This window comes from Lytechinus variegatus, chromosome 2 (genome assembly GCF_018143015.1).
Source record: "Lytechinus variegatus isolate NC3 chromosome 2, Lvar_3.0, whole genome shotgun sequence".
Lineage (NCBI taxonomy): Eukaryota > Metazoa > Echinodermata > Echinoidea > Temnopleuroida > Toxopneustidae > Lytechinus > Lytechinus variegatus.
The window spans coordinates 73,949,296-73,965,090 of NC_054741.1; the positions used below are offsets into that span (position 1 = coordinate 73,949,296).

At 35.3% G+C, this 15,795-nt stretch overlaps 1 protein-coding gene and 1 long non-coding RNA gene across 3 annotated transcripts in view; one reads left to right on the forward strand and one right to left on the reverse strand.

The window, feature by feature from the left end:
• Positions 1 to 381: 381 nt before the first annotated feature.
• On the reverse strand, positions 382 to 7,468 carry LOC121408984. 2 transcript variants are annotated; one of them, XR_005969103.1, is made up of 5 exons: positions 7,167 to 7,468; positions 5,811 to 5,903; positions 4,983 to 5,154; positions 3,640 to 3,723; positions 382 to 2,274 (listed from the first exon to the last, which is right to left on the reverse strand). It is a non-coding gene; the product is annotated as an uncharacterized LOC121408984 (long non-coding RNA). The 2 variants fall into 2 exon arrangements; XR_005969102.1 differs by having other exon boundaries at positions 3,636 to 3,723.
• Positions 7,469 to 14,800: 7,332 nt separating this feature from the next.
• Positions 14,801 to 15,795, forward strand: part of LOC121406950 (phospholipid phosphatase 1-like) — a 37,057-nt gene continuing 36,062 nt past the window's right edge. Inside the window, exon 1 of the mRNA XM_041597825.1 lies at positions 14,801 to 14,831. Coding sequence (XP_041453759.1) covers positions 14,801 to 14,831 — 31 coding nt within the window. The remainder of the gene's footprint in view (positions 14,832 to 15,795) is intronic.

Sequence of the window (15,795 nt, forward strand, 5' to 3'; positions counted from 1 at the left end):
GCCTATAGTCTCACTTTGCTTCGCAGGTGAGACAAAAACTATATCATCAAATTCTGCAAAAAATCTCAATGCTCATTAATTTATGCATAAAATCTTAAGTTTGCTCTAATTGATAAAATAATGCCCCTAAAATGCTAATTTTTGTTTCACATACTCTAGATAGACATCTGATCAATTTCATTTCAACATCACATTTATTTTCTTATGTATTCTATTGTTTTCTAAATTTCTTATGTATTTGTTTTTCGACTTTTTGCTTTTCATAGTTTTTCCAATGGAAATCGTCAGGGACTTTATTTTGACTATAAAAAAGATTAATTGATTTTAAGCAGTAAAAGGAAAAATAATGATACATTTATGAATTTTGGCTAAAAACACCATTTGCATTGGATTTGTACACAAATTCATGATTTTGAGTAATTTGGGGTCTGCATGCACTTACAAAATGTTGTGTATTTTCGGAACTGCGCACCGGGGGATCAAAATTCTGGTCTCATAAGTTGCAAGAGACTTGAACGTAAAAAGTCATTGAGTGACGCGGTCAAAAAATTTCGCGCGGCGGATTTATCGCGAAAAATGTTGAGGGGGGGGGGCTGCAATCAGCCCCCCCCCCCCAGTCTTCTTAGGGTTGAACTATATCCGACATGCACTCAAATATTTGAGGACTTGTTGCTCTCAGAAAAGAAGGCATTATTGGTGATGGACTGTGAGGTTGTAATCTGTTTACATATTCTATAGATATGTAGATATGTTTATAAACACATCAATACATTTTGATGACATTTGAAGTTGGACACAAAAGTGAAACAATTTTTCAGCTACTTAATCCGTTTTATAGTAATATCTATACAATGTTTGACTTCTCTGCATTGTTGAATTTTCAATAGATATTTGACTACATAGACAACTTGGCAACAATATTTCAGTGAAACATCTGCAGTAATATAAACCAGTTTCGACTGAGCTCAAACTATGTTAAATACATATATGTTTAACCTATCAATTATGAATTAAGGCCCCGTTGATACGTTTTTCCTTGTTCATAACCCTTAAATTTTGATGTATTCTCTTTTCATTGAAAACAGCCAATTTTAATGGGAGAAGTGATAAATCAAAAGCTTCATGACTGTTACAACTTGAAGAGGATCACAGGCAATTTGCATGAGAAAATTTCATATAAGCCAAAAATATAACAAGAGCTGGAAAGTAAAAAGGCAGTCCCCATCTCAAAGTCCTTGATTGATCCAGATGTGACATAACCAATAACTCTCACATTTAGCTATCATATTCCATTTAACTTTCATCCATAAACAATGTAAACATTTGCAAAAATATAAATAAACAATACCAGGTTGTTTGTATGTGTCAACACATATGTTGCAATTTAGTCCAGATATCCATCCAGATGAGTTTTTGTCATTTTCACATTGATACTCTGTCATGGTTTGAAAAAAGGAAGTGACAGCTTTCTCAAAACTTTTGTTAATATTTTTTTTTTACTTTACGAGACGTACTTGACATGTGAGCAACAAAAGTAATATTTCTTGACTTTTGAATTATGAAATACTGTTTAGTCAAAAGGATGCAAGTGACAAATTATAATGGGAACAGATAATTCAATGTATCTGCAGAACCTGATCCCCCCCCCCCCATAATTTGGGAGTGCTCATTTTGTGAAGCAAAACAGAGTAATGACACCTGGCTTTTGAATTATGAGCATTTGTGTTCCGTACCCCCAAATGCTCATTTTGTGAAACAAAACTTGCTTTTCTGTCTTAAGTAGCTTATAAGCTTTCAAATGGTATATGATTTGTCCATTTCAGTTTTGGTTACGGTCTAAGTCTTTAATCATTAACAAGGAGAACCAAGAGAAATCGCCTATTTAATACAAAACTACTGTTACTTGCTTCCTTAGTACTGAATGCTGCCTATTCAGACTAAAATTCCTTCTTGATGTTGCCCAGCAAAGTTCAAAAGCTGAGCAGGACAACACCACTCAAAGCACCGGGAGGCAATTCATACACCAATTGCTGGAGCATATTTGCCATGCAGGAGAACACTGGGTGTGGTAGTCAACATCCAGCACATAGGTTAACTTAAAGCAGACGTCTATAGCTTGCATGATGGAAGTACATGTACACTGGACGGTGTTACGCTCGACAATGACAAAACCTGGCTCGGTTTCCACCGGGTGCCTCCAAGGATCAACAAGAAAGGCTGTGGTTGATCCTTTGCATCAAGATAGGCCAAATAATATTCAATGGATGTTCCTTCCTGTATTGAACAGATGAGATTCAAGGGAAAGTTATAAGTGCAGGCAATTTACTCTGTCATGATCAAAATGTTCTTGCTTTCATAAAATAATATATTTTCAGCTTCTCAATAAATGACACATGAGATTAAATCAACATTTTACGAACACAGAAAAGAAAATATGTCATATTGGATTGCACCCCCAATGGGTGGTTTAGTTACATTTTGTGCTTGAATTCGAAGTAAACTATTTTTTCCTTGTTAACAGTACTATTGAAACTACCATGACATGTTTAGTATCATATTGCAACTGTGTTGGCAAGCTATTAGCCTGCAATGTTTCAATAATGTAAGTCACATTGCCCCCCCACCACAAAAAAAATAAAATAAAGTTGTAAATATATAAATGAATACATAAATTTTAAAAATAAATATCTTGGCCCCTAAACAAGTTGTAGCCAAAATATGATCTCGGGGGAAAAAGCTTGGGGGGAAAAATACCCTAAACACGTTTGGCTAGTCTTAAAAAAAAGCCTTGGGGAAAAACATACCCTGAATATGTTTGACCCTGCGATTGACCTTTAACCAGTCTTTCAAAACCACCCTTTTTCTTGAAAATCTGTGTTTTTTATACCCTTAGCAAGTCCACGCGTGGACCGCGTCCAAAACTGAAAAAAAAACCCCTTTAAACGCGTTTTTTGGTCACGCGTGTGTACAGCAATATGTTTGACTGCCCCCCACCCCGGGATCGGGTAAAGGGTTTTCTTTTTTTTTGTCAACAGGAATTTGGCTGATTAGGTAGTAAGTTTTGAACACATCACCGGACAGGAAATTGACCCCCCCCAAATTAAGGGTTAAATTTTAAGTTAAAAGACAGTATTTATCCATTTATTGTTGTTAAAAATGAATTCCTTGTCCAAATTAACATAGAAATTGACACAACATTGTTTTTCGGACGGTCACCCTTCAATATTTTACTGCAATGCTAAGTTATAATGTGATAGGATGTCAAGATAAACAAAATGTGCCTTGCACACCATTTGATTTTTAGAGATTATAAATAATTCAAGGATTCTGGAAGGGTTGCTCTCCGGTCCACAGTAGTCAACAATTCTGCCATTAATCTCCTCTTCACCCTAAAAGGCCACGGTGCGGGGGGGGGGCCTCCACTGCCTTTTCCGTGGTAATTCCACTACCCGAAATTTTTTGACCGTGCCGCTCACAGAGATTATACTTTCAAGTCTCTAGCATCTTTTGAGACCAAATTAAAAGTTCAACTAGTGCATTGTTTTACATCAAAGGGCTATTGTTTCGAGCTGATTTTCTTATGTTTGCTATCCTTGCATCCACAGCACCCCAAAACAAGAATACAAGATACTTACATACCCTGTGATTCCGTTGATGTCCTTCAAAATTTTGAATTGATCCACAAGGCTGTGCGCAAGGCTTTCCTTCACTTGTGATGGTGGGCTTTCAAAAAAATAGGTGTAAAATAGATTGAATATACAAAACAAGATTTGATTTGATTAAAAATGCAAAAGATGAAATTTGCCAAAAATATTAATAACATGTACTGAAAATATGATCAGAAGTACAATAGAATAAAGAGGTAAAGTCATATTAAGAGGTAGAGATAATGAACTGTATCCCCATTTAAACAATATGTTTAAACTTGAAAAATTGGGCTGGTTTGGACTTTTTGAGACTACATGTAAGTGGGTGGGCCTAGCTTCCAATCTCGTCTGCCAAAATCACAATCATGCTGATATCCGGCACTTGCATTTCATACGTGAACTACAAGTGTGAATTGAAGTTTGTAAGAAATAATTATTAAACAAATTTAACCATGCAAATTTCTACACAAAAATCTCCATATAAACAAGTCCACCCAAATAAAAAGTTGATTGGAATAAATAGAGAAAAATTATACAAGCATAATACTGAAAGTTTAATCAAAATCAGATGTAAAATAAGAAAATTTCAAAGTTTCACTTAATTTCACAAAACAATTACCTACATTATATGCACATCCTGGTAGATATACAAATTAGGCAACTGATGATGTAGGCCACTCACTATTTCTTTTGCATTTTGTTACATGCAATATGGAATATTTTAATTTTCTCCTCATTGTCATGATAAACAAAGTTTTATTCCTTCCTGAACAAGTGGAACTGCCAGTGTTTTAACGTTTTGTGGCTCAACCAAAAGGGGCCTTATTGTAAAATCTGTGAAAATTGAAATATTACATTATTCATACAATAAAATAAAAAGAAATAGTGACATCATCAACTCTCTCATTTGCATATCACTGAGTTGTGCTGTTTTGTGAAAAATAAGCAAAACTAAAATGCCAAAGTACTTCCTTATTTTACAACAGATTTTGATGAAATTTTCAGTTTTATTCTTGTTTGATTTTTTTCTATTGATTTTGAATCTGGGGATTTTTTCTGGGATGGACTAGCCCTTTAATTTCACTTGGCGCATTTCAGGATAATCAAGCAAAAGTCTGGTGTGCCAGATGAACTGCTATTTCTAATCACTTGAGTGAGGTTATTTCATGTTGATGGCAAGGCATGAGTGAAGGTTCCCTTCTTTTTAATCTGAGCTTCAAACAGGTGAGAAAAAACAGAATTTTGAGCGTGCAGCAATCTATAGGGGACGTAATGACTGATCGAAGAGATATGCAGAGGAAATAGGCGCAAATTCAACCCCCAAATTTCACTTACTTCCATCAATGCTCTTCAATTAGATGGCTAACCAACACTCAGTTGAGTTGAATTTTGAGTTGAATCTCTCGCTGTTGTTTAGAATTTTGAGTTGAATCTCTCGCTGTTGTTTAGAACCCATCCTCGAGTTAATGCCTCCAGCAAGCCCCTTCCGTTTCTACCTTTCAACATCCTGAATAGAAATCAGTTTCATAAATCTATTATGATTATCATCATTTTGATTGTTATAGCTCAGCCAAACAGCCCTCTATGACCCATATAACATCAATGGGGCAAGATCTATAAACAAGTATGGTCAGTTCCCCCATATCTGCGCGGTCTCCCAAGTCTGCGCACCCACCTATCTGCACGATTCTAGTAAAAGAAGATACACAAGCATGAACTTTACACATGCAATACATAGACAGGTATTAATAAAAAATTCCTGAATCGTGTGCAAAGTGAAAGAGTGGGCAGTCATGGGGTTGTACCATTTTTTTTTCAATCAGAAAATGACTGCCCGAGGTTTTTTCAAGAAAATTCGATATTTTCTTTCATTTTTCAATGAGAAATTGGGTACACTTACTCTTTATAATATAAGGAACATTACTAACCAAAATATTTTGTGAAATAAGAGAAAATTTATGTTATAAATCTTAACTCAAATTGTTAGGTACGCCGACTTGGGCCCACCATCATGTTTTACCGTAGGCTTAACCATTAAAACAATTTAAAAATAGTCAAAGCAATCAATCAATTGAATCATGTACATGGAATGATTTAGCTACAAACGGTATACATGTAGATCTAACACCCCACATTCATATTTATAGTCTTACAAATACTTACAAATTCATAGGGGCATCTGACCCTCTTTCTTGGTTTTGGTGTCGTTTTATCTTGCAAAACTGGATCCTCATCCTCACTCAGCTCCATAGGCCTCTGAAATTACAAAGTACAAAAATCACTTTAAAAGACATTTCACAGCTAAAGTGAGATCCATGCCATTTTCACCAAATTATGACAAGTAACAAAATATATTGCCACATATTTAAGTTTCCTACTTTATTCATCTTTAACTGTAACTCTAACGTTAGAGTAAAACAAATTTATCAAGAGATGTTGCAATGTGGGAGCGAACGGCCGCTGCAACTTCTGGGTTGCACATCGCATGCGGTGCAATTCAGCAGCACGCATTGACCTTAATTTGAATGTCGAATGAAAGGCGGGGGATGTCGAATGATGGGCGTAAAACAGGGCGATTCATTTCAAGATTTTATTACCTATTGAGATAGAATTATAAAATGACCATTGCAATTAAAAATAGACAAATATATTTAACAAATATTGCTGCAAACATCATTTTCTGAAAAGAAATTTTAGAACAAAAAATATTGCATAAAAGCCTAACTTGATCTAGAAAAAACATCCAACTTAGGCGGCACATGTCGAATTTTGGCGAATCTTTAATGCTTGAAATTGAAGCCTTGATTGTTTCTACACTTGACTAGTAATAGTATCACGGTTTCAATCTAAGTTAGATTGGAACTGAGTGACAGTGATAGAATTAGAAACAATTAAGGCTTCAACTTCAAGCATAGATCTAGAGTCTATCCCCCCAAAACAAGAGAAAATATGCCAAGCCGCTTAGGCCTACCCACATTATTTCACCACACAGGGGTTACTAATAGGCTCGGTCAAATTTGCTCTACGGCGGCCGTACGGCGAGTCAAAAACAGCCGTTTTATTCATTTTTATTCAAACCACCTACGGTACCGGTATATTTAGCTGGTACAAAAATGTTAAAACGACTGTTTTCGACTCGCCGTACGGCCGCCGTAAAACAAATGTGACCATGGTATAACTCAGGACAAAGTTATTCATAACCTTGTAGTACACCGGATAAGTGGTTCGTTCAACCATGCGGTAGGTAGCTAGAATACCGCACCGCTGAATTCGCATCGCCGACCAGCTGCGGACTGAGAAGGCCAGGTACCGGTACGGCGCCAGAATACGCGGTAGCCAATCAATCGCACACACGCTCCACTCGCACTCAGTCATGCACTGTCGATCCAACTCACTGCTCTCTAACGTTAGATTTGTAGCTAAAGCAAGCTTACTTAATTCCACATTCGACCACACTCGGATCCATCACAATCTACATTACACTTTCTTAATAAAAATACTTCCAAAAATCACACTTACCCTCAAAATTTTGACGGCTGACGTGACTCGAACCCTCAATCGCAAAGCAATTCCTTGGCACTCTCCATTTTGGATATCAAAAGTTTGCGTACAAACTTTTATGACGGCTGATTGGCTGTCTCAAGTCACGTGGTAAATTCATGTACACAACTGTTGTGAAACGGGGTGCTTGGCGGGAATTGACGTGAAATCGTAACCTCTTATTGAAGAAACTCTTTACGCAACCAATATTTAACGTAACTCGGGTAAGATTACGCAGGGTTGTGAAAAAAAAATACACAACCGTTCGTACACAGCACCGATTTTACACAGCGGTCTAACAGTGTAGCTTCAGTGGGAAGGGAACTTCATGAATCAGTGAAAAAGGGGAATTTCCCTGAATTATATCAGTTGATATTTCCACCTAAAATTCATTTTCAGATTTTTTCTCATTTCCAACAGAAAGAGTACATATTCCATTTAGGTATTATGAACATAAACAAATAAAAAAGAAATTATGGATTTGAATTTTGAAACTGTGATTCGATACAAACTGCAACAAATTTTGGTATTTAATTATCAATGTTTAGTTGGAAATGGAGAGGTCCACGAATGAGATGAGCTTGTATTAAATCATGGGTCCCTCATTTAATAATTTCAGATCAACAGTTGATCGGGATTTATGATGCAGAACTTGAATAGTAATTTTTTTTGGTTGTATTACATTATACAGTGCGTATCAAAAAAAGTCTACACTTTGAAAAATCCCTGGGAATTAAAAAATATACAACATGTGGGTAAGTTTTTCACATATAATCTTGGGTTTGGGTCTCATCTATCCAATGAAATTAAAAGTTTTGTCAGAATGTTACACATGAGTAAGCACTGTCCATTTTTGTAAAGCTCGCAGAAATCAGTTTTGCGCAGAAATGCTTGTTTTCACGCTGTGTTAAGGGGAAACAGCGAAATCAAACTTACCCTGCGAAACATTTCTCATACATTTCCCTTGCACTTTTAGTCAGTTGAAATAAGACGGATACATTCAAGCATTTTGTAACGATTTTGCCACCCAAATTGAAATTTCGACACTTAGTAAGCACAACCTTTACCCTTTTTGTGCCAGCTGGATCTGAGGACATAACTGAATCTGAACAAAAGTTTATATCAGACATCTCCAGCATTATTTCACTAAATTTTTATCATTGAAAGTGGGTTTACATTTCATTTTTCATTTAATACTTGTTTCTCCACACTTTTCCCAAGCTTGGCAACGATTAACAAAATGAAAATCAAGCTTAAGCCATTCCATGTAAATCACAGCTCAGTGTAAAGCAAATATCGTCACGATGGCCTCGGTATGTGGGGGAGAGGGGTGGGGTGAAATGCTCTCTTCGAAGTGTTTTGGGCAAGGAAACAAGTCAAAAAAGGTAAAAGATATCTTCAAATCAATTCTAATAGCTGAATTATACATGTTCTTCATGATTAAGGTCTACTTTTATTCGCATAACTATTTCAAAGTTCTGCGCAAATCATTTTTCACTAACTTTTCAAAAGTAAGTGGTGCTCACTCAAGCGGAAATATTTTTCGACATTTATATCGTCATTTGATTAAATGGATCTGTACCAATGTTAAAATGTGGAAAAATCTTCAGGATATTACAAATGTATAATTTTATAGGATTTTTTCAAAGTGTAAACTTTTTTTTGATACGCACTGTATAGTAACTCTCAATTTATGTGATAATTGACTTATCTTAAGGTTTATGCAAGTATTGCATGAAGACCCCCCCCCCTCCTATTATGAATAGCAGACCTTATGAGTGTGGTCCTTTAATCTCCTTATGACTTTTCAAAAGTGACTCCCTTTGCCGTCTACAAGCATGAATATTTATGTCTAGCGCACCTGTGCATAGCACATGATATAGAATAATGGTCCTTATGACTTCTGGCTTGCCCCTCCTTCTGTACCTTCATGCATATAAAGTAATGCCAACTGAAAATCAGTCTATTAAAGTTTGGTATTATATCGTTACTGTAGACATGTGGATATTTATTAAAATGGGATTAAAATACAGAAACAACAACTGTAAAGCAAAGAAAATACAATCATTGTAATAAGCATGAATTTGAATATTCTACAAATTTGGTACAAAGTGAACACTATTTCAAGTGGAATGAATGTTTTCTTTTTAGCTGGTACATTTCCTGAATAGATTGATTTTAGAACATGTTTATTAAACTGTTGAATTTTCAGCATAATAGACAAAACGTTGCTAATGATTATGAAGCAGTCACCATGTAAAATCCTGTTACCGCATTCTTGAGGATTGGGCGTGAGTCATGACTCATTTCATACCCAGCAATCAGGATGTAAATAAAAAAAAATCAGGAATTCAGGATGATGTAAAATATTTACATGTACGTAAAAGGCAAACACTACATGTACATGTAGGGTTTTGAAAACAAATATCCTTTTGGTATATTTAGTGCATAAGTTGTATTTTAATTGAGAATTGTATGCAGGACTTTCGAAATGTGATAGCAGATTAGTAGGTATGGATCACATTCAGGAATATGTTTACTCATTTTCCATGGTAAGTCAGCATTTTAGGATGGTGGGGCGCAAAGGCGTACCATAAAAAGATTGAACAAACAATAAACACACATCTTAAAGAACTTTTTTAGGAGAGGAGATGCTAAGCAGTAAAAGAAATAATGAAGTGGGGGTATGATAGTTTTTCAAGAGAATTTTGGAGAGGGGCATGTGTGTGTGTGTGGGGGGGCGATGTGCTGGCCTGCTGCCCTTTGTTCTAATCATCAAATTCGTAAAAATTGAAAGATTGTATAATTCAAACAATAAAAAAAAAACTAATAGTGAGTGAGTGACATTATCGACTCTCTCATTTGGATGTAACTGGCTCGTTCATATCACTATTTTGTTAGAAATAAGCAAAACTTTGAAATGTCATAACTTTCTTATTTTACATCCGATTTTGATGAAATTTTCAGCATTGTGCTTGTCTGATTTTTTCTCTATTGATTCAAATCAACATTTTTCTGAGGTGGACTTGACCTTTAACTATTTTTTTCCAGATTGGTCACAAACTAGTCATTATTTCCTTGTTTCGAGTAAGAATCATGAGCAGAAATTTTTGAAATTTTGCAGTCTCAGTGTTTTTTAATTGGAAACTTTATAATAATGCTTTAAAAATTCAAAACTATTCAAACAATTCAAACAAAATATCCAATAACATCATTTACACTGTATACCTGGTAATATCAAGTATCAAGTGAAAAAATATAATAAAAATGAATTAGTAGTTGATCTGCATTTTTATTAAGCTCTTCTATGAAGTGCAGAGGTTTCTATTGGAAATGAAGGCCTTTTGTCTTTTCAGTAATTGGTAATTTTCCAGTGAAACCGTGGTTGCATTTGCCGCCCCACGGAAATGAAAAACTAGAGACATTTTCCTTGTCCATCCCACAGTCTAATATAGTACTATGGTCCTTATGACTTCTGGCTTGCCCCTCCTTCTGTACCTTCATGCATATAAAGTAATGCCAACTGAAAATCAGTCTATTAAAGTTTGGTATTATATCGTTACTGTAGACATGTGGATATTTATTCAAATGGGATTAAAATACAGAAACAACAACTGTAAAGCAAAGAAAATACAATCATTGTAATAAGCATGAATTTGAATATTCTACAAATTTGGTACAAAGTGAACACTATTTCAAGTGGAATGAATGTTTTCTTTTTAGCTGGTACATTTCCTGAATAGATTGATTTTAGAACATGTTTATTAAACTGTTGAATTTTCAGCATAATAGACAAAACGTTGCTAATGATTATGAAGCAGTCACCATGTAAAATCCTGTTACCGCATTCTTGAGGATTGGGCGTGAGTCATGACTCATTTCATACCCAGCAATCAGGATGTAAATAAAAAAAAATCAGGAATTCAGGATGATGTAAAATATTTACATGTACGTAAAAGGCAAACACTACATGTACATGTAGGGTTTTGAAAACAAATATCCTTTTGGTATATTTAGTGCATGTTGTATTTTAATTGAGAATTGTATGCAGGACTTTCGAAATGTGATAGCAGATTAGTAGGTATGGATCACATTCAGGAATATATTTTCTCATTTTCCATGGTAAGTCGGCATTTTAGGATGGTGGGGCGCAAAGGCGTACCATAAAAAGATTGAACAAACAATAAACACATCTTAAAGAACTTTTTTAGGAGAGGAAATGCTAAGCAGTAAAAGAAATAATGAAGTGTTTTTTAATTGGAAACTTTATAATAATGCTTTAAAAATTTAAAACTATTCAAACAATTCAAACAAAATATCCAATAACATCATTTACACTGTATACCTGGTAATATCAAGTATCAAGTGAAAAAATATAATAAAAATGAATTAGTAGTTGATCTGCATTTTTATTAAGCTCTTCTATGAAGTGCAGAGGTTTCTATTGGAAATGAAGGCCTTTTGTCTTTTCAGTAATTGGTAATTTTCCAGTGAAATTTGCAATTTTGGTTTCAATGTCCATTAGTGTGAAAGGTCCAATAGACATGCACCAGTTCATCCACAAACTAGACATGCATGGATTTTTTAGCCCAAGACAAGCAACTTTCACGCCTGTCTGCTAACAAAAACACTGCACCTGGACCGGTCTTGAGTTTCCTCCCTCAAACAGACCCAGAAATCTAATCGTCATGGGAACGCGTCTGTGTACGTTGGCCTAGCCTTTGCTGGGGTGATGACAGAGCCAACTGGTACATCCGTTAGCACTGTTTGTTAGCTGTCAGAAGGCGGCCATGTTTAAATCATTGGGGGAATGCAAGTGGGAGAAGGATCAGTGATCTTTGAATATGAACAAATTGAGAACAGAAAGTGGTTTCAGACCGACTCGAAGTTTGTCAATTCCAGGTAGTCTCTGATCGGGAAATTTACCCCGATCAGAAAATACCTGGTATTTTGGTAATGTAAAAGCAAAAACGCATAATTTCCCTGAAAGAAAATACCCGCTAAATAGTAGGTACTTGGCGAAATTATGAGAACTTTCGCGGGGATTTTTCCAAGGTCGCAGGTATTTCGGCAATGTAAAAACAATTTACGGGAACTTTTAGCCCAGCGTGTCATTGGGCGAGGGCGCCGTGGGTGGCTGCTGGGCTAGTGATTTTGAATCTTGCGCCTTGCCTGCTTATCAGACCATACTGCGCATGCTCGTAACTTCAGGAACTTATCCGGAAGGGTATGTTTCGGGGCAGTGTAATTGCAGGAATAATTAATGGGTATTTTTTAGCCTAAAAAGGTTCTCGTAATCTAACAGGGATTCTTATGATTCTTCGAAACCACCTACTTTGGGAGTTATTGTGGGGGGGGAGAAAAGCTACTACAATAGTTTAGCATTTGTGGTAGGGTCCATGAGTTTAGTGATGTTTGAATATGAACAATTGAGAACAGAGATGAGCAGATGTGAAAATGAAAGAGAAAGTTTGAGAGTGAATGGGGGGGGGGGGGAAGCTACTTCATTAGTTTAGTGATCTTTGAATATGAATAACTTGAGAACAGAGATGAGCAGGTTGATATGGAAATGAAAAATGGGGGGGGGGGGGGGAGCTACTTCATTAGTTAGATGGAAGAACAATGAAGACATATTGGCAGACTATTTTGATCAATCTTCCTTTCATTATTCCCAAACACCAATTTAGTAAAACAAATAAATACTAATTAACAGTTTTAGATACAAAACTCTAATATTTGTCAAATCGATTGTGATTGCAATGAGAATGAGTTTTGCTTTCTTTGAAATCATGACAGTGCAATTTTGGAAACCTTGTTGCTATAACCATTTCCTGATTCACAGGTCGTTGGTTATAGAATTTGGCTAAATTTAGTCTTGGTTAGACAATGTCATTTTCACCATGATTTTTTTATATCATCTTAAACAAACTTGTTAAATATTTTAACTTTATTATGAAAGCTTACAAATTAATGCAGAATCATTTTGTTCTTTATCAGTCTTTCTTGTGTTCAGTTTCATACCAACCAATAATTACATACTTGGTGATGTCAATGACGTGACTATGTAGGTCTTCTCATTGGATATTTGTGCTTGTGGGGGAGGGGGTGTACCACAAACCTGTTCATGAAAATTTGCCCCGCACATTTTAAAGCGGATGACTAAATTGTTTCGAAGCAGATCCATTTGTTCTCTCATGAATCTGTTATAGATAGTCTATAATGGCACTTTGACATTGCCTGATCACAAAAAATACCCATAAATTATAAGAACTTGTTCAGGCCCAAAAATACCTGATAAATTATTTTGTGCAGTTATGAACCATCAACAAGATGCTTTTAAACCTGAAATAGGGCCTACATATTCTTCTTGTCCCACTCATAAATTTCCTGTCATTTTCTTTTGCATTGCAAAAACCCTTGGAACATGGAGAACTCCGGTATTTTCTCATGATTTAAAAGGGACCTTCAAACTTCAAGGTTTTTCGTTTGGGGATAATTATAGGTATCTTGCATTCACACCGCACCGGTGGAATAGCTGGTATTTCTGTGATCAGTTTGTATGAAAACACCTTTAGATTTGAAGTTCTGATAAATTGCAGGATGACAGGTGCAAGTGACAGGCATATATTCAAATACTTTGCTTTTCTAAAATTTTCCCAAATGATAAAAAATAGATTTTTTTTTTCAAGTACATTGCACTTTGGATACTACACCATTTTTCTGCTGTCAAAATATTACTACCTGTGATAGGTCCATGCTACCACACACCTCAGCTGTTGTGAAATAGTGTCATATTGCTCATATTTGATATCAAAGAAGTGCTTAGCACAATTCGGTTTTCAAAAGTCCTTATTCGGATCAGGGATTTTCTTTCATTAGGAATGTTTTCTTTGCCTTTTCAAAAAGGGTTGCAGAAATACCATAGAATTCCTCTTTCTCTTGATTCTGCTACAATGGCTCAAAGTTTTTCCCCTGTTCACAGGGTTGTTTGTTTGGTACTGCAGAAAGTGAACATTACCCATGCATCAGGAACTTTTATGAGTTGAACCATATAGAGCTATTACAAATGGCTCTATGGTTGAACATTGAATTGATCGGACAGCTAACTGTTCAAGAAACTGGCTTGTTTGATTTTCATTATATTTGCCTCACAAAATTGTACACACAATTTACTTTGCATCATGAATGAGTTAACAAATAATTGACCCTCTGATGAAAGCCAGTTAGGCCCTATTTCTTTTGCTGTGGCTGGCTGTATAAAGAATCAGAAAAAACTAGTGGAATGTGAAAAATACTAGAAGGTGGTTTGGATTGATTTTGAATTAGATGTGAATAATTATTTTGCTTCTGTGTATTCATTAGATCCACCACTTTAATGAAGATTTTGTTATCTTGTTTTTTAACCGAAGAAAGGCAAGCACTATATTGATGTCTATTGGATTGGAACTTTAAACATATTTTCTTACCTTCCATCATGTTTTTGTTAATGATAACAGTCTCTTCCATGTTTATTATTTCACAAAAACATAAATGTCATTCTGAAATTCCTCAGTCTGAATTATGGTTAGACTTGAACTATTCAGGGAGCGACTCTTCAGCTCCTCCCCATCGTAATGGCATCAGATACAATGATGGTCCCCTCAAGTACATGAACTCCAATAACCTCTCATATTGTTTTATTGTTCAGATATCATTCAAGTCATGTCACAGCTTCAAGCCATCAATATTTTACCATCTGATGAAAAACATCCATTACAGATCCCAATATACTGAATCATTGGTTTTTACTATTCATTTTCTTTCCATTTATCTGGGCTTCCAAGCATTATAATGAAGCATGTCTTTCCGTCGATCCTTCCCTTTTGTGCAATATCCACGTTACAATCACGCATCATTAATTTTCTTCTAGAAATGATGTTGCGGTGAATTATTTAGTGGTTTGAAGTTGATCGGTACTTAACTGAATTATATTTCATGTTATTGAGCTTCAGAGCTTCTTTTGGATGTGGAATTAACTGAAAAAAAACTTGTGCATGACAGGTAGTTTTGGAAATGCCTTTCGTCAAATAACAAAGAATAGTATTCGTTCAAATGCTTTCCAGCAATTCCAGAATCCAGCTTTCCAGAATAAATACTTGTTGTTTCTGTTGAAGAGATCAAGCTGTTCTTTATCAATACTAAAGACTAATGTTCACCAGATTATAACATAGTATAGATATTACCATTTTAAAAGTCAAGTGTCCTTATTGTATTTATGTGTAGATTTTCTTTCTTGTATCTTAAAATATTGATTTCATTATTTAGTTAATAGTTCTCTTTATCATTAGTATTAGGCCTATTTTATGCCTTTCCCTTTTGAATTGATCATAAGGTGAAAACTGAGTTCTACTATGCTAAGATACTGTGAGTGTGAATCTATCACAATACAAACATTAAAATTATCATCCATCCAATATTGATCAAATCTTTCTTATTAGAATTATAGCTGATTACACCCTAAAATGAAGTAGGTTTGCATCAAAGTATTTTTTTACTGCATACCATAACTAAGATATAAAGATCACTGTTGAATGCCATATTAAATAACTATATCATTTTCTCACAATTT